General features: G+C 39.4%; 1 protein-coding gene across 3 annotated transcripts in view; it reads left to right on the top strand.

Moving 5' to 3' along the window:
- Window positions 1-19661, top strand: part of RSRC1 (arginine and serine rich coiled-coil 1) — a 228639-nt gene that overhangs the window by 48383 nt on the left and 160595 nt on the right. For all 3 annotated transcript variants that reach the window (XM_063132049.1, XM_063132048.1, XM_063132050.1), the window contains exon 4: window positions 8645-8821. In XM_063132049.1, the coding sequence (XP_062988119.1) occupies window positions 8645-8821 (177 nt within the window). The remainder of the gene's footprint in view (window positions 1-8644; window positions 8822-19661) is intronic.

The raw sequence follows: 19661 nt of genomic DNA, 5'->3' as shown, positions 1-19661 counted from the left end.
CCCACAGGCTTACAATCTAAAAGACATGACACAAAAGGAAAGGGGATTGGGAGGGAGGAGGAGGAGGGGGAAAAGGAAAGCAAATTCAGGCACTACAATCTTAGTTGGAAAGTTCAGCAGTTACAGGTGACAGCAGAAGGGAGGGGGCTCTCAGCTGGAGCTGGACCCAGGCACGGTGGAAAGATGCCTGGCTGCTGCTTCCTCCCTCATGGTGGCCTCTGCAGTGACAGTTGGTAGCAGGAGGGAGGGGGCTCTCAGCTGGAGCTGGACCCAGGCACGGTGGAAAGATGCCTGGCTGCTGCTTCCTCCCTCATGGTGGCCTCTGCAGTGACAGTTGGTAGCAGGAGGGAGGGGGCTCTCAGCTGGAGCTGGGCCCAGGCACGGTGGAAAGATGCCTGGCTGCTGCTTCCTCCCTCATGGTGGCCTCTGCAGTGACAGTTGGTAGCAGGAGGGAGGGGGCTCTCAGCTGGAGCTGGGCCCAGGCACGGTGGAAAGATGCCTGGCTGCTGCTTCCTCCCTCATGGTGGCCTCTGCAGTGACAGTTGGTAGCAGGAGGGAGGGGGCTCTCAGCTGGAGCTGGACCCAGGCACGGTGGAAAGATGTCTGGCTGCTGCTTCCTCCCTCATGGTGGCCTCTGCAGTGACAGTTGGTAGCAGGAGGGAGGGGGCTCTCAGCTGGAGCTGGACCCAGGCACGGTGGAAAGATGCCTGGCTGCTGCTTCCTCCCTCATGGTGGCCTCTGCAGTGACAGTTGGTAGCAGGAGGGAGGGGGCTCTCAGCTGGAGCTGGGCCCAGGCACGGTGGAAAGATGCCTGGCTGCTGCTTCCTCCCTCACTGGTGGCCTCTGCAGTGACAGTTGGTAGCAGGAGGGAGGGGGCTCTCAGCTGGAGCTGGGCCCAGGCACGGTGGAAAGATGCCTGGCTGCTGCTTCCTCCCTCATGGTGGCCTCTGCAGTGACATTGAGTTGCCCCCTCGAAAAATAGTATAGGTTTGTACTTTGGTAGGTGTCAGCCATGTCTGTTCTTTTACCAATGTGGTTTTGATTCATTGCAAAATGACATAAAATGACCATCACCATAATGTGTGCTTTTGACCTCCAAAATGTAAGTTCCCACTGGTGGAGACAGAATGTGGACTAGGTGGTTTTGCTTTGATTCAGAAAGGCAATGTTTATATTCATAATGTACCAATATTACAGTTTTATAGCAACAAGTTCTTCATCAGGATTCAGAGTGCATCATGCATTCTTACCACAACCTGGAGTTGGGTAATTAAAGACCGGATGCATTCTAGTGAATTCATGGGTTGTTTGGGATTTTGTACCAAGGTTAGAGCCCAGTATATGATCAACTGAAAAATGGTGGCTTAGTCACACAGCTTGTAGTAAAGTTGGTACTCATAGTCACAAGATAAAGTATTACTAATTTATTGGAAGGAATATAGAAGCATGAGAGCTTCCTTATATGGAGTCAGACCATGACCCATCTAGCTCAGCTTTGCTTACACCAGGGATGGGCAAACTCTAGTCCATGGGCCTAATGTGGCCCTTGACTCCCCACAATCCAGCCAGTGGCATTCTCACACGATAAATGAGAGGTGTGCGAGAGAGTGGGATGGCTCTTCCCATGTTTACCAGGTGGTAATCCAGCCTTCAAAAGGTTCCCCATCCCACTGCACACTGACTGGCACTGGCTCTTCATGGTTTCAGGCAGAGTCTTTCCTAGCTCTACTTGGAGATGCTTGGGAATGAATCTGTATGTAAACAATTTTCTGCCATTTTTGTTGCAGAAAAGGGCAATGAAAATTATATCAAGGGGCTAGAGAAATCTCTCTATGGGGAAAGGTCACAACATTTGGGGCTTTTTAGGTTAGAAAATGGCAAGTGAGGAGGACATGATACACATGATACAGGCATATAAAATTATTCATGGTATGGAGAAAATGGATTAGGGATACGTTTTCTCCTTTCACAATACAAAAACCTGAGACGGTTCAATGAAGCTGAATGATGGGAACTTGGAAGACAAAGTATTTCTTCATACAGCACAAAGTTAAACTATGGAATTTGCTTCTACAGGGCGTAGTGATGGCCATGGACATAATCTGTAAAGGATTAGCCAAATTCATGGCGGGTAAGGCTAGAAGGGGCTACTAGACAAAATGGCTATAAATTACTTTTGGTGTCAGAGGCGGTATGCTTCTATTTACCAGTTGCTACGGAATACAAGCAGGAGGATGCTATTACACTCATGTCCTGCTTAGTAGCATCTGATTGGCCATGATGGTAACAGAACGCCTGACTATATAGGCCTTTGGTCTGATGCATGTTTTCTCTTATGTTCACTACGTCTGAGCTATGGCCCTTCTCCATGGTTAAGAACATAAGAAGAGTCTTGCTGGATCAGACCAAGGATCTATCTAGTCCAGCATTCTGTTCACATAAGTGGTCTGCCAGCTGCCTGTGAGAAGCCCACAAGACTTCCTCCCACACATGTTCCCCAGCTTACTGCCTCTGATACTGGAGATAGCATATAGCCATCAGGACTAGTAGCCATCGATAGTCTTATCCTCCAGGAATTTGTCCAGTCCCCCTTTAAAGCCATCCAAATTAGTGGCCATCCTCTTGTGGAAGTGAGTTCCATAGTATATCTATGTACTGTGTGAAGAGGTGCTTCCTTTTATCTGTCCTGAATCTCCCACCAATCATCTTCATGACATGGCCCCAGGTTCTAGTATTATGAAAAAGGGAGAAAAATGCCTCCCTATCCTCTTTCTCCACACCATGCATAATTTTGTACACCTCTATCAAGTCTTGCCTTGGGCACTTCATGGCTCACTCCTAATTCCAGATCATTTATGAATAAGTTGAAAAGCATTGGTCCCAATACAGATCCCTATGAGATCCCACTGTTTACATCTCTCCATTGGGAGAATTTACCATTTATTCCAACTCGCTGCTTTCTGTTCTTTAACCAGTTACTAATCCCTAAGAGGACATCTCCTCTTATTCCATAACTGCTAAGGTTGCTCAGGGATCTTTGGTGAGGGACTTTGTCAAAAGTCTTTTGGAAGTTCAAGTAAAAAATGTCTACCAGATCATCCTTGTCCAATGTTTATTGACACTCTCAAAGAACTCTAAAAGGTTAGTGAGTCAGGACTTTGTGGAAGCCACGTTGATTCATTTTTGGCAGGGCTTGTCCTTCAATATGCCTACTGATTTTATCTTTAATAACGCTTTCAACCAATTTACCTGGAACAGCTAACCAGCCTATAATTTCCTGGATCCCTTTTTAAAAATTGGTGTAACATTGGTAGTTCTCCAGTTCTGTGGTACAGAGACAGATCTTAGGGACATGTTACATATTTATTTTGTTAGAAAATCAGCAATTTCAGATTTGAGTTCTTTGAGAACTCTAGGATGGATATCATTTGGGCCTGGTAATATATTAACTTTCAATTTGTCAATAAAGTTAAGAACTTCCTCTTTTGTCATCACTATTTGCCTCAGGTCCTCAGACTTCCTTCAGGCACAGGTATCTGTCCTATATCTCCTGCACTGAAGACAGATGAAAATAATTCATTCAGCTTCTCAGTGATCTCCTTATCCCCCTTTCGTACTCCTTCAACTTCATTATCATCCAGTGGTCCAACTGCCTCCCTAGCTGGTTTCCGATTTCTAATATATTTAAAGAATTCTTTGTTGTTGGCCTTGATATTGTTAGCAATATGCCCCTAAAAATGCTTTTTTGCTTCTCTTATTTTCTGCTTGCATCTCTTTTGTGCAAGCTTGTTTTCCTCTTTTGGGCAAGACTTCATTTTCTGAAGAAAGCTTTCTTTTCTCTAATAGCTTCCCTGACACTACCTATTAACCATGCTGATGATCTCTTGTACTTGGTGCTAGCTTTCTTAACCTGTGGTATACATTCTAGCTGAGCTTCTATTATTGTGCTTTTAAGTAAGCTCCATGCTTTTTGCAAGGATTTATTATTATTTATTTATTTATTTATTTATTTATTTATATAGCACCATCAATGTACATGGTGCTGTACAGATTACACAGTAAATAGCAAGACCCTGCCGCATCTAATAAAGTTGTAGTAAACAATAAGGAGGGAAAGAGAATGTAAACAGGCGCCGGGTAGGGTGAAGCTGACAGTATAGGGTCAGAACAAACTCAATATTTAAAAGCTATAGGGAAAAGAAAAGTTTTTAGCTGAGTTTTGATTCTCCCTTTCAACTCTCTTTTCACCAGTTCCCCTCATTTTAGAGTATTTTCCTCTTTTGAAGTTAAATGTGACTGTGTTAGACTTCCTGGGCAGTTTTCTACTTAAATACATATGAAATCTGATAGCACTGTGTTCACTGCTTCCAATTGTTTCTACAACATTCACATCTTGTACTGGGCAGCACCACTTAGGGTTAAATCCAGGCTTGCCTCCCCTCTGGTTGGTTCTATGACCAGCTGTTCTAGGGCACAGTCATTTAGAGCATTTAGAAATTTGAGTTTTTGTTGTGACTGGAACATGCATTGATCCAGTCTTTCTTGAGGTAATCGGTCACCAATTATTACAACACTTCATTTGGAGGCCTCCTGGATTTCGTTTTTCATCTCTAGGTCACCCTGAGCTTTCTGGTCTTTAGTGCTACATGAATGCCCTATGGCACGGGTGCAGAACCTGAGGCTTGGGGCCCACATCTGGCCTGCATGGCTCCCAAACTGGCCCTCTGGGGGTTCCCAGAAGGCCATGCCACTTTCCCCCATCTCTTTTCCTCAATCAATTTTCACTTGGTGGTTTCATGGCTTTTGTGCAATTTCCCCCCATTTTGAAATGTTGAAATGCATCTGCTAAGGTTTAGTTACTGGCAGTAAGACCTTTAAGGTAAAATATGCATGCATTTCTTTATTTTGGTCACCAGTCCTTCTCCCTTTAATCCTGCCAAACACTGGAATGTGCCTCCAGAAAGCTCCAAAAAGACATTCAACCCACCTGCTCTGTGGTGACCTCAGACTCGTGCACTCTGTCCTTGCTTTCCCTCCTACTTTTTCTGTAATTAGAATGTTTTGTTGGCAGTTCATAAAAAAGTTTGCCATTTGTGCAAACCATAGTTATTTAAGAATCCAGAATATCAACACAGGATTTGGAATAGAATTGAATGATTTGGGATGAAATGGAAAACTGAATTTGCTATTGTAAATAGAAGCTGAAATGAGGGAGGGGAGTAGAGAGAATGCAAGTCTGTGGCTCACTATGGGACATTCTTCCAGAGCTAAACCATGGTTTAGCGTCATATCTGAATGCAGCCTAACATTCTGATGTAAGGGGAAAATTAGCTTTCTACGCTTTCTAAATGCAAGCTATTGAAAACTTTATGGGTCCTGTCCCTTCTTCCCTGGTATTCAATGCAGAGTAGTTTTTTAAAACCCTCAGGGGCTCATCATGTAGCTGCAATGTCCTCTTGTTGGAACATGAAAACTGCAAGTTTGACTCTAGAATGGGTGGCCTCTGCAAACTCAATTCCAGAACCAGCAGTCTCAAAAGAGACAAGAATTGGGTAGGCAGGTTCTCTCCTACAGAATAGCAGATCATGTCATGAGGAAGCTGTCTTAGAGATCCAAGAATGGCAAAGGAAAGAATGGTGCAATTCTGGGGAATGTTTAGAATGATGCCATGGGCTGGTATATCCGAGCCCAGGTGTATAGGATTGCAGCCATAGTTACGTAATAAGAGGTACCATGCAGTTTTAGCTTCCAACAAAGGCACCCTCAAATGCAGTTGCTTACTGAAGCCTGGTACTAAATCAAACAGATTTGGAAACTGTAACATCAGCATTGTGTTTACTAAAGATGTAGCTGTTTGAAGTGTTTGTTCCTACAGTGATAATTCATTGAATTCTTTATAGAAAAATGCCCATAATCTGTTTGAAAAGATCAGAGGAAATTCCATTGTTGGTGGTTGGTGACGGCTGTTTATCAGAAGTGTATTTGGAATCATGTGTTTGAGAGGGATCTATCCTTAAAGGTGGTCTAAAATCAGTGTCAATTAATGGATTAAATTTGCATGTGGATAAAATCAGGATTTCTGATGAAAAAGTATGTGTTCTTTGAGTGAGTATACATGGCTTTATATATGCATTGAGAGATCTAGTGCTTTAATATTTGCATGGAAGAAAGGATTAAGATGTGATTGTCATAATTTCCTGTTTTTTCTCCCTAGCAGCTAGTATTCTGCCTCTGTTCGTGGAGGCTACCATAAGACCTCCACTAAGCTGTAATACTAAAAACTGGTGAGACCACATTACGCCAGTCCTTTTACAACTTCATTGGCTGCCAGTCCAGGTCCGGGCCCAATTCAAAGTGCTGGTGTTGACATTCAAAGCCCTAAACGGTTTGGGGCCAGATTAATTGAAGGAACGCCTCCTCCCATATATACCTGGCCAGACCTTAAGATCATCCACAGGGTCCCTTCTCCGTGAGCCCCTGCCAAAGGAAGTGAGGCAGGTGGCAACTAGGAGGAGGGCTTTCTCTGCTGTGGCACCCTGGCTGTGGAATGAGCTCCCCAGAGAGGTCTGCCTGGCATCTACACTGTACTCCTTTCGTCGCCAGCCGAAGAGCTTTTTATTCTCTCAGTATTTTAACACTTGATTTTAACTAAAATTTAAATTCTACTGTTCTAATTCTGTATTTTAATCTTATATTAATTTCTGCTGTGTGATTTTATCCTGGTTGTGCTTTTTATACTGTATTTTGTTTTTGTTTTTTTTAGTCTGTTGGTTGTTTTATTATGGTTTTAATTTTTGTGAACTGCTCAGAGAGCTTCGGCTATTGGGCAGTATAAAAATGCAATAAATAAATAAATATTATCAGAAGTCTTGAGCTCCAACTCTTTGCTTCCCTCATATGTGGCAATTGAATACATCCATTCCTAGTTTAGAAGCAGACATTATTTAATTTATTACATATCTATTCTGCCCAATAACCAGTGTTCTCTGGGTGGATTACAATCAGTTAAGGGAACTAGGTCTCTAGAATGCCTGAGAAGAAAGATAGGCGTTTGCCTGGCATGACAGTTTGCTGTTTCATCCAGATCTGGAAAATTACGGATTATGCATACCATGGTTTGTCTGTAAACCAAGATTAAATCATGATTTGTAATCCTAGTTTGCTGGAGTTAGGCAAAATGGCAAACAATGGTATAGAAGTATTCTATTGCCACATATCAGGGGAGAAAAGAGGAAGCACATAAGCCTGATACTCATACTGCTAAATGGTGGTTTTGTCTTAAAATTGAATAGCCTCAGGGGCTGCCTTGGATCATATAACAAGGCCCATGTGATATACCATCCCACTCCAAATAGTGGCCAGCTTAGATGTGTTCCTCCCCCTTTCCTGATTTGTTTAATAATGCGGGGTCACTGTGATGCTTTGGTTGTAAAAAGAGGGGCAGTATTCTGCCCCCTTCTAGTCAAACTGTTCTAAAGTCTTAATATGCTCTCTAGAACTGCAGATCTGTTGTTACTTATGTAAACCAAGGAAATAGGGAACATTGATATATTTTATCGCTTCCTTAGAAATGATAGTGACATGAGAACATTTTTTCTTGAATTCATCAGTAACATTAGAGTCCTTTTTCCTGTTTTTGTCTGTAATATATCTCCACTGGATCATCTCTCCCTTCTCTTTTGATTGAAGGATTTACTGGCAGGTCTCCTGTTTGGTTCAGAGCCTTCAGGCTGGTTTACCCATGCATGTTCATAAGTTGAGTTCTATATGTTTGATGACTCACAGCTGAACATATGAATAGGCTCAAGTGAAAAGGATTTTATCTCACATAATGTGAAATTATTCAGAAGTTCTGTCTGTGATGTTGGATCATTGTTCTAGTCACACATACAAGCCATCATCACTATTCATTGTGATGAATAGACAAAAATGAACAAGCTACTAAAATTACATATTCCAACTGGAAACAAGGCCGCTGGGGAGTGAGAATTATCCAATAATGGGTGATTTTCTGTCCAAGCAGCCCCTTACACCACATTATTCATGCGCCAGATCCTCCTGAGAGGCTTTTCAGTGGGACTGCAGGGAGGAGGCAATAGGAAACTCCTCTGTGAACGTCTTTAAGTTAAATTAAGATCCAAGCCAAGAAACTGTTGTGCTTTTTGAGTCTTGTAATGATTTTATCAGCAATATTTTTTTATTATTTGAAAACTTGGTATCCATTTCAAGCCTCTGAGGATACTGTATGTCCTAAAGATTTGGTATGGGAGTATGATAGGATGGATGATATTTTTGCCCCCTTTTTGTTTCTCTACTTTCTGCCAGAAATGATCATTCAGCTAGTCCCCTCCTTCTAGTGGCCTTGGTTATGGTAACATTTTGCCTGTACAAAACAATGAATTCAATTTCCTTTAATTGTATTGAGACATTGTTTTCAGTGGGTTTGTGCTGTCAAGACAAGAAACATATACTTCTTCCCCTCTTCCCCACCTATATAGTCTCATTTGAAATAGTGTTTTTAAAACTTAGAAATATTTTTGAACAAACATAATGCAGATGAAACGAAGAGGTGAGCATCAATATTAAAACAATTCAGATTGCTACATTTTTTGCTTACAGTTTTCAATTACTGTTCAACTTATAGATCACACTCCAGACCCCAGCAACGTTCCTATAGTCGAAGCAGTGAAAGGACCAGCCACAGAAGAACTCGTAGCAAGTCTCGTGATAAAGAAAGACGCAAAGGCAGAGATAAAGAGAAGGCAAGGGAGAAGGAACGGGCCAGGGGGAAAGAGAAAGATCAGCATTACACCAAAAGTGGGTAAGTAATAAAGTAATTTTAAATATAAATGTACTAGGGTTTTTGGTTCTCAGTTTAAGCAATTCCTAAATTTAAAAAAAGTATGTATCTATCTATTGCTCTTTAGATGAGTACCTGTGCACCCCACCCCCCCAGAACCTTCCCTCCCCACCCCCAGCTCACTGATCAGGTTGGCAACCAACTTCAGGAAATCAGCAGAAATGGGTAGTCCCAAACGTTCATTAGGATCTTGTTCTTCCTTTTTCTCTAAACGTGTAAGCACATGTTGCTCTCAGAAATTCTGTCAGCAGTGATGTGCATAAAGAGATGGTGATAATAATTAGTGTTTATATAGCACTTTAGAGTGTGGAAAGAGCTTCACATGCATGATTTCAGTAATCCTTTCAACAGCCCTGTAAGTCTACTTTCACTCATTCATTTAAAACTCTTATATGCCACCTTATTATAAATAACGTAAAACATGGCTTAATATTAAAAATTATGTACAAATCATAAATACAAGAGTTTGGGGCCCAACTTTACTTTCTTTAATGGAACAGAGTTTTTCTTCACTGTAGGCATCTGGTTGGCCACTGTGGGACTGGATGGCCATTAGTCTGTTCCAGCAGAGCCCTTTATTTTCTTTCTTTTTAAAATTTCTATACATATGCTATGTTTGTTTGTTTTTTAATGGATCCCAGAACTGTCGTGTTTAAAATGGACCAAAACACATGAAGGCTGAAGTTGTACTTATAATTTGTGTTTAAAATCGATACTGTTTTATACTGTTGTTTTTATATATTTTTGATAGTTTTAAATTTTGTATACTTTTTTAACGTCCACTCTTTTTAACTTTTGTAAACTGCCCAGAGAGATTCGACAATGGGGCGGTATATAAATTTAATGAATAAATAAATACTGCCTTTCTGAGAACAACCAAGGAAATTTACAAAAAGTTCAAGACATGAAAACCATAGTCAAATAAAAACAACGCTCAATGCCACTACAGCAGTCGAAAAAGCCAAGTTTAAAAGCTGTGCCTTTGTCCCTTCCTGAACACAGAAAGAATCGGAACAGTTACAACTCCAAAGTGAGTACATTCCAGAGTTTGCAAGCAACTCAGGAGAAAGCCCTTTTATGTGGGTCCAACAAATAAGCAAGGGTGTCTTCAATAGTGCCTCTGCTGCTGATATTAATAACAGACAGCCCCTCAGATAGCTAGGGCATTTAGTACTTAACAGCTAATGCCAAAACCATGAATTGTGTCAGAAAAACAATTGGCAACTAGTGTATTTCTTTCAGTATTGGGCTGATATGGTCATGATACTGTGTACTGGTTAGTAGCCTAGCTGTCACATCTTGCACAAACCAAGGTGTCCAAAGTGCATTCAGGAAACCATTCAGATGTACTAAGTGGACCATTTAACAGATCCATGACCCTTGCAGAGGTTTAAGCCAACAGCCAGTCTAAAATCAATCAGAAACTGATCCGACCTTGACAGCGGAGTCACACATTGCTTCTTCACCTTTGGAGCATCAACAGTACTTGAACAGAAGACTAAATAAAAATATGCCCTGCTGTATGTGTAGGGCCAGAAACTAATTTGGACAGGTCTATGGTTTTTATGGCAGACATGAAATCCTAAGCCTTTCATGACTGAGTGATCTCAGCATGAACAAAATCTCTCAGCCCAAGAAGCCTAAGGTAATCAAATGCCATCATTGAGATTGTCCTGGCTAGCTCAAGAAGGGAGACTGTTGGGAGGTGAAGTGGATGGTACACCAATAGGATCCTGTTCTAAACCAGACTTTCCTGCTTCCCCTTCCCTCTGAAGTCTCTTCTGCCCCTTCAATCTATTGCTAGTGGGTTGGGAGACCCTTAGGAATAGTGTAAGATATGGGGCTTGCTCATGCAACACACTAAGCCATGGTTAGGCTACCAGTCCTTTTGCAGCAAATGGTTAGTGAGCGTGCTTAAACCGTGGTTATGTAGCCACCATGGTTGGGAATGGTTCACATGACACACTCAGTTTTAATATTGGAACGTATTTAATATATTTTTAATTTTTGTATATTTGTATTTATAGGTTTTAATTGTATATGTTTAAAATCTTGTATGTTGCCTTGAGGCCCAGCGTTGGGCAAAAGGCGGGATATAAATAAATATAATAATAATAATAATAATAATAATAATAATAATAATAATAATAAGGCATGGTTCATACAACACACTAAGCTATAATGTTTAGCTCAAAATGCTTAACCACTATGGCTTAGCATGTCATCTGAACAGAGTCATGGTGTTAGAAACTGCAGATGGAAAGGGAACTTGGCAGATCCCCCCACCCCCATGAACAAAGGAGCAACTTGGGATTTAGTGATTGTCATGAAATACAAAATACAACGCAGAAGCAGAATAATAAACTACACTAGCATACAGGAATAAAACAGATAAGAGAAACAGTTTATTAACTGATTAGCCAGTAATAAAATAGATTCACAAATCAATACAAACAAAAAAATTACCTAGCACAATCAGTCACCAAAATTAGAGAAACATGACAGATTTTGCCTGGTGCCTAAATGATAATAAGGAAAATGCTTGGTGGACTTCTACAATTGAGGCACAAACACAGAATGTGACCTATTTCCAGTAGCCCACCCACCTCCACAGGTGAATGCATCCAGAGAAGGGCCTCTAATGAAAGTCACAGCTGAGGGGAAGTCTCATAAGGGCACAATTATCCATACTGCAGATGAGAGTCTCAGGTTGAGAGGAAATAGCTTGCCTAAAGTTTTGTTTTTAAAAAACTTTTGTATATTTCTTTTCATAGTTTTTAAAATGTATATGTTTTAAATTTTGTAAGGCACCTTGAGGCCCAGTATTGGGGAAAAGGCGGGATACAAATAAATATAATAATAATAATGATAATAATGATGTTTCCTAATAGAAGTAAGATCATCTCAAGGAACTAGTGTAGCATGGAGTCTAAATAAGTTTGGAGCACAGGGTAATTTGTGTTTGTCATGAGAAGTTGAATCTGTTATATTATCTTTTAAGCAAATATGAGAGTGGGATGTAAGCTTTACTAGTCACAGAAAGATTCCATTTTCTTATTGCTGAACTTGTTGATTTTGGCAAACTTAGGTATTCTGCGGTGTTCCTGTTCTCAGTGTTTGCTTAAGCAGGCCTTTTTAGTGTTATCTAGAGTGCTTTTCTTCAAGACTTGTTACATCTGTACTGTATGCTTTGACAAGTCCTTGTCCAAAGATGTCAGAAATGCTGGTGTTGGTGCTGAAGAGCATAAGATAAACACTGAATATGAAGTGAGTTGTAGATGGATTGTTGTTTTCCAAGTATATAGCCTTTGAAGTGAAATTTTGTAGGACAGAAGGTTTGTCAGTAAAAGAAAGGTTTACAGCAGTATAAAAAGCTGTTAAGTGGGTGTCAGGCTTAGGCTGGAAACATCATATAGAAGATAGTTTTTGAGAGACTTGAATGTAATATTCTGGATCTAATGATGCCTGCACAATGATTTTTGGTATCTCAGTATGGCCTCTAGTGAAGCAGGTATGGTGGTAAATCTTAGTGAGTGTGCAAAACCTGTTTAACCAGAGGCCACGGTGTGACAGAGAAATGAATGCGCAGATCAGTTGATATGTGCAATCACAAAATGCCTCTAAACTTCTGAAAAAGTGCACTTCTATCCAATCTCTGTATTTCTGTGGTAGATTTAATCTAGATCATGGGTGGGCAACTTCAACTTCCCCATAAACCCCCAAAATTGTGCAACTACATGCTGCCAAATTTCAGCAGCATCAAAACAACCTGAAAAGGCCCATTTAGCTTTCAACCAAGGCTTTAAAACTAAATTTGTCCTTTTAAGGCCCCCATTACAATTTGCTGTAAAAATAAGGTGGCAAGCTACATATTGTTTTGCAGCTGCCACTGCCTCCACAGCAGCAAATTTGGGCTGTGGTGGGGAGACAGTGAGGGGTGTTGGGTCCGCACCTAAGAACAGGCTGTGTTGCCTAGCTTAATCTAGATACATACATTTTAAAATAAGAGATGCCAAAAGGCTTGTCGTAATATCAGTAACACGAATGTATTAGATTTTTTTATTCGTATGAAATAACAGGTCTGGCATGCATATTTCTTTTAAAGCCATTGTATGTGAGCTATTACTGAATCTTAAAATTTATCAGTTATTACAGAGCAAAGAATAATGATAAAGTTTATAAATACCCATTGTAATATAGGAAAGGATCTCTTTAAGATAAGTTATGTGGTCTGACAATAATCTGCATGTGTTAATGATGACAGTTCACCATTTTCTCTTGAAAATACTTTGTTGTAGATTGTTTTGCTTGGAATAAACTTCTTAAATAAGCTTCTTAAAATGGTATTATGTTAGTTTTCTATAACTTTAAAATTATTTCAATGTAAGATTATTAGGGTGTGTATCAGATGATGGTCACAAGTGATAATTCTTTGCTTCAAAAGTTAGTGGTGTTTATAAGGTGTCATTTTCTCTACTTAGGGTATCCATTTGCTTGGAACTAGAATTCATGGTATAGCATTGATTCTAAGGCTGAGTGTGTAATTGGAATATAAGCATGATGATTTATTGAAGCAAACAGTGTTTCATTGAATGGCCAAAATCTAACCAGATGTTTTTAGTTTGGGGGGGGAAAAGGAAAGTATTTTAATAGAATTCTTTTGTGTGCCATTCATTAAGTGGAGCCTTTTATTCAACTAAAACTCATCAACTAGGTTTCTGATAATAATTACACTGAGCGTGGTATCTTTTCTAGTTATATGCTACCATATTTCTTTGATTCTAAAACGCCATCGATTGTAAGACGCACACTAATTTCAGTACCACCAACAGAAAAAAAGCTTTGATTCTAAGAAATAATAAACGACCCACGATTCTAAGGCACACCCCATTTTTAGAGATGTTTATATGGGGGGGAAGTGTGTCTTAGAATCGAAGAAATATAGTATTTCAAATGTGAAGACAACTACTGAGTCACTGAATGTATTTTATGCATTTGTGTACTTAGGTTACACTCGTAGATTGATACTGCCTGAATGTGAATATTGTAATTTGAAGTAAATTTAGATGTTTTAACTAGTATCTCTTGCTTTTAACTCTCCCCCACTATTTGTATATTTGTATCCAAACTTTATCTCTACTTTCACTGTCCTGAGAAAATTAAATGTCTCCAGTTTATGGGCTCATGTATTTGTGCCTAATGTTAAAAGAGAATTAAAACTTTGACAGCTATTACGTAGGAAGTTTTGTAGTACAGCTTAAAGCAAATGGAATCAATTTGACATTGGCACAGTGGGCATTACGTTGTGTCAGGAAAATACCCATTTCCTGGTAGATTTTCTCTTTAAAAAATGAAGTTCCGGGCTAAGGACATAGGAAGAGCCATAATGGATTAGACCAAGGATCCATCTAGTCCACCATTTTGTTCACACAATGGCCAACCAAAAAGAAAACCCGAAGTCGGGCATGAGTGCAACAGCACCCTCCTACTCACGTTTCCCAGCAACTAGTATACAGGGCTCTGTCTGAGTATTCTAGGCTATTGGTGAATATTATTTGTTGTTGTAATTTGCTAAAAAAAACTGTTAGATTGTCAACTGCAAGTTTATGAAATACATAAATAAATTTAAATAGCCTGTGTAGTATCGAAGAGGCATCTAGACATCCTATATCAGACCCTTCTGTTAGCAAGTTTCCTCTTCTTCCCCTCTATCTCCAGACTATAGAAATATAGGATTGGTCTCTGCATATCCCTACTTGGAATAGACCCATTGAAATAAATGGAGTTTTAAGTTAGTCAGGACTAACTCACATCCTCTTGATTTCAATGGGTTTGCTCCAGGTAGGAATAAGACTTCATTCTACCCATAGTAAGCTACTTTATACCAGTTCAGACAATTTTTTTGCAGCTAACTCAGGGTAGTATCCAATGTTAGTCCTACATTAGGAATGAGACCCATTTACATGAATGAGACTTAAGTTAGTCACAACTAACTTGTCCCATTCATTTCATTGGGTCTCCTTTACTTATGACTAACATTAGATACTACCCTCAGTGGCAGTGGCTCTCAAGTATAGATGGCAGAGAGGTTTTCCATCACCTGCTAGTAGGTTTTTACTGGAGATACTAGGTATTGAACCAGGGACCATCAGCAGGCAAACTACTGTGCTATGGTCTTTCCCTTGAAACTCTAAAAGTGAATCAATGGCATTTGACCTTGCTTTAAGTTGCTGAAGGAAACAGACAGTCTGGAAAAGATATGTGTTGCATGCTTTGATAGTATGAGGTTAAATTCATTATTACTAATATAATCTTGGGGGTACCATCATTTTCTTTTCTCTGTAATATTAATAGTATCTTTGTAAAATTGAACAATTTACAACATTGGTCTCTTTCCCTCTGAGATCATCTGGTATACATAGTTCTTTGAAAAGAAAGATTTCATACTGTTTAGAAACACTTCAAGTATTAATAGGCTGCTGAATGAAATTTGACAGGATGTTCTTGATGTAATTCATCCCTCATATACCTTTTTAAGTGGCACAGAGTTTTCATTTAATCAGACAATGATCAAAGAATATCTACATAGGGAATATGGATCTAAGAAACTTTTATCATTACAGCTATTTGTCATTTTGAAGATTTAGGTTGCTAACAGCTACATGTTAATGTTATTTAGTGCCAGTTTCTATTCCCATTTGGATAAGAAAGGGGTACTAAAAAGATATTTGCACAGAACAACTCTATATAGAGATTAAGAACTATGCACAAAGATTCCAAGTTGGGAGCTTTGGCTATTGGGCGGTATAAAAATGCAATAAATAAATAAATAAGTTCCGACTCCTTAGCCACAATGAGAAGTCAGGCCAGCACCACATCTCCATCTCGAATCATACCTCAGGTCTAGGATGGTATAGGCTTTTAAGGGCTGTTCTCCCTTCCAAGATTAAAAACACAATCAAACATTATTCCCCCAAGATTTTTATGAGAAGAGAAAAGATGCTTTCTTTCATCATTAAAAACAAACCACCACTTCCCTTCAATAAAAGTCTCTAAACTATGGGGGTTGGAAAACCCTCACAGCTGAAAGTGTCATGGAATTAGGGTCAGGCACACATACCTTAATCACAATTCTCCACTGATTCTACTATGTTTTCCTCAACACTCCACTCTGCTTAGATTAGTTTATTAAAAATAGGATTAATGTGCAGTAATCTGGCTGGAGATCACTAGGGCTAGTCTCAGAGCCGTCCAACTCTGAGATGTCCCTGGGAGTCCTTTGAGAGTCTTAGCCCATAGTTTACTGATCCAACATAATGATAAAATAGTACTCATCTAGGTTTTTTTAGGGTTTAGTGTCATTTCCTTATGGAACTTGGAATGCTAGATATACATTGGATTACTTGCTGTTCTTAACACCTTTTTTTTCCTAAGTAGAGCAACTTTTTTGTGTGTCTTACTATACTAATGAATTTTTTACATTTTTTGAATAACACAGAGGGCTGAGGCAGAAAAATGAGGTAATTAATACCTGAACATCTCTTAAGGCATGTATTGCTCTGTATAAGATATAATTCAGCAAATGATGGTAATGACTATCCAGAATATCTTTGCTGTGGTAGAGCAGAGTAGAGTTTTAAAAAGTCTTATTCTACTCCCAGTTCAGGGTCCACTAAGCCTGAACATCTCAGAAAGGTAAAACTGGAGGTTTTAGATTCTCTGACAAATACTCTTGATACTCTGACAAAAGCCACAATCAGATCATATTCAAACAGTAAAGTGATAATAGGGTTAAAACAATCTTGCAGTCATTATGAGTATTTATACGTAAAATGCTTACTAAAACTGGAAATGAGGAATGATGAACTCCAGCTCCTTTCCCCAATCCTTGCACTTGAGTTCCTTCCCCATCTATCCCACCTGTCAGAGCTTCTCTCACTCTGCAACTTCCCAGTTTTTCCTATCTAAACTCACCTCCCTGAGACAATTTTCTGGCCTTGCTGGGCTCTTAGCTTTGCTGCCAACACTGCCAATCAGAACACTCAGGGCAGGGTGAGGTTGGTGGAGAAGAAAGGCAGTGAGGTTGGAATTTCAGTGTTACCAAGAGATGTCTGTCCGTCTGTCAAGGCATCTTACAACCACATGAAAACAGTTCTGTTAAAATGCAATATATGGACTAGATTAATTGTCTATATTACAAAGATATTTTAGGCTTTGTTAAATCACAACTTTTTTTCCTCACTGCATTTACAATGTGCTACTTGGATGTGTAGTTTTTAGTTACCTCTACAATCTGTAACTAGTTTTTAGTTACCTCTACAAGATGGACAAGATGAACTGCAGGTTTATTGGAAGATTCTTTTCTGAAAATCCTGGATTGTAGCTTCAAAGAGCATGAATATCCAATAGCCAAAGCCTCAAAGAGCAGAAATATCCAAAGAATTAACTTTTCCTAATGAAAATCTTGTGCAGCCACTTGTGCACAACTATTAGAAAATAATAGTTTTCTAATAGTTGTGCATACTATTAGAAAACTATTATTAGAAAAGTAATTGAGAATAAAACTGCCAGTATCATACTGCTTTTATACAAATCTATGGTGCAACCACATTTAGAATACTATGTACAGTTTTGGTCACCACACCTAAAAAAAAGATATTGTAGAAAAGGTACAGAAAAGGGCAACTAAAATGATCAAGGGGCTGGAGCATCTCCCCTGTGATGGAAGGTTGCAACAGCTGGGGTTGCTCAGCTTGGAAAAAGGGAGGCTAAGGGGAGACATGATAGAGGTGTACAAAAAGAATGTAGATAAGGAAACATTTCCCCCCCTCTCCCATTATACTAAAACTTGGGATCATCCCATGAAGCTGCTTGGTGGGAGATTCAAGACAAATAAAAAGGAAGTACTTCTTCACACGGTGCATAGTTAAACTCTGGAATTCACTACCACAAGATATGATGATGGCCACCAATTTGGATGGCTTTAAAAGAAGGTTGGATAAAATCCTGGAGGAGAAGGCTATTAATGGCTACTAGTCTTGATGACTAAGTGCAACATCCAGTATCAGAGGCAGTAAATCTGTATACACTAGTTGCTGGGGTACATGGGTGGGAGGCTGCTATTGCACCAAGTCCTGCTTGTGGGTCCCTGGTTGACAGCTGGTTGGCCATTTTGTGAACAGAGTGCTGGACTAGATGGACCTTAGGTCTGATCCAACATGGCTCTTTGTATGTTCTTGAATTATTTTTTGCTAGTTTTAAACATGCAATATAATGCAATAATATCTGCACAGGTTCAACAGTCGAAGTTTTCCTTAACATAATAGTGCATTTTCTGTACTAAATCTGAAAAATTGTGAATGGGACCTACTTGCCTCTGTCTGGTCATCTGTTTAATGTTTGTCCCATAGAGACTGACATGATATTCCAGTTTGAATAAGTCTCTAAAATTTAATATCAGCACCTGCCTACCTTGCCAGTGGTAATATTTTTGGTGACTTCCCTGTGAAAGACATCACTAGAAAATCTGTTTTGGCCAACATTTATCAGTTGAAATTAACCCATTATTATAGTTGGATTTTTTATACAACTAATACCTGTCCAATTAGCTAGTCGTTTTTGCTGACCATGATTTTATAAATAAATGCCTGTTGATAGGCTTTCAGTATTTGGCAGAAGAAATTAAAAGTAAACAGGGAATGTTGGGCTACTTTGAGTTTGACAGCAGTCATACACTCTTGGAGCTTGTCATTTTTCTTTACCTCTTAGTACTTCATGCAGCAGGAAGTCATTTATGCTAATTTTGCCTAATTTGCATATAGGTTATAAGAGTTCTGTGGTAGAAAGCATGCTCAGAACTCCTTTTAAGTGCCTGTTTAGATCAAAGTGGGTCTGTGTGATAGCTGTTGTCTGACACCAAGCTGTGTGGTGTTGTTTTCATTAAACATTTATCATACTTCCAATGTGACAGCAGGCAACTCTGTGCTTGGGCAACATGTTTCTATGCAAAATTTATTGGAAAAGATGACACGTTGTAAAGAGATCTTGTTGTCTTTCACGAGTGGCGAAGACTAAATTTTGACTGCATGACGTGTACCTCTAAAATAATTCAGAGCTTTTATACAGATGAAGCTGCAGTGTTTCCTTAATTATGAACTATTTTTGTTTTGTTTTTTATTCACAGTTTACATTTTTGTATGTAATATCTTAATATAATTTTTGGTTGACGTGTCTTTTACGTACTTGTGCCAGTTGATACCTGTAGTGTATTAATATGGACAATGCATTGCAAATTAAACAGCCCACCCAAATGATACAAATTTTAATTTATAGTAGATGGCTACTTATATTAAACAAAACCTTCATGGTTTGTCATAAGTTGTCTTGATTAAAATCATTGCTTAAGCTGTTTATGATATCAGATAAACGTTATTTTGTACCAATATGACTAGTGAAAAAACACACCATGGTATGTATTCAGGAATAATATAGGTAGGGTTGCCATTCTGCAGAAGTACAAAAAAGAAGAAGCAGCACAAAAATGGTACTGGGTATAACTGAGGATGACTATTGAGGGTCGTCTTAAAGCTTCCAAATATATCATGAACAAGATGGGAGTGGTGTGTGGCTCTGGCTTCATAGAAGCCCAAAGGAAAGGAAATACCCAGAAGCCTTCTCTGCTTGAAATGTTTAATGGGTCTACTCTTCTTAGCAGTAAGACAGATTGGTTGTAATGATAAATCAGCCATTTTTCAAAACATGGCTACAGATGGAGTCCAACTGCAGTTTCCTTCCAGTAGTG

This window comes from Elgaria multicarinata, chromosome 8 (assembly GCF_023053635.1).
Source record: "Elgaria multicarinata webbii isolate HBS135686 ecotype San Diego chromosome 8, rElgMul1.1.pri, whole genome shotgun sequence".
Classification (NCBI taxonomy): domain Eukaryota; kingdom Metazoa; phylum Chordata; class Lepidosauria; order Squamata; family Anguidae; genus Elgaria; species Elgaria multicarinata.
The sequence above is the reverse complement of the archived record's forward strand: the minus strand, read 5'-3'. Positions and strand labels throughout refer to the sequence as shown.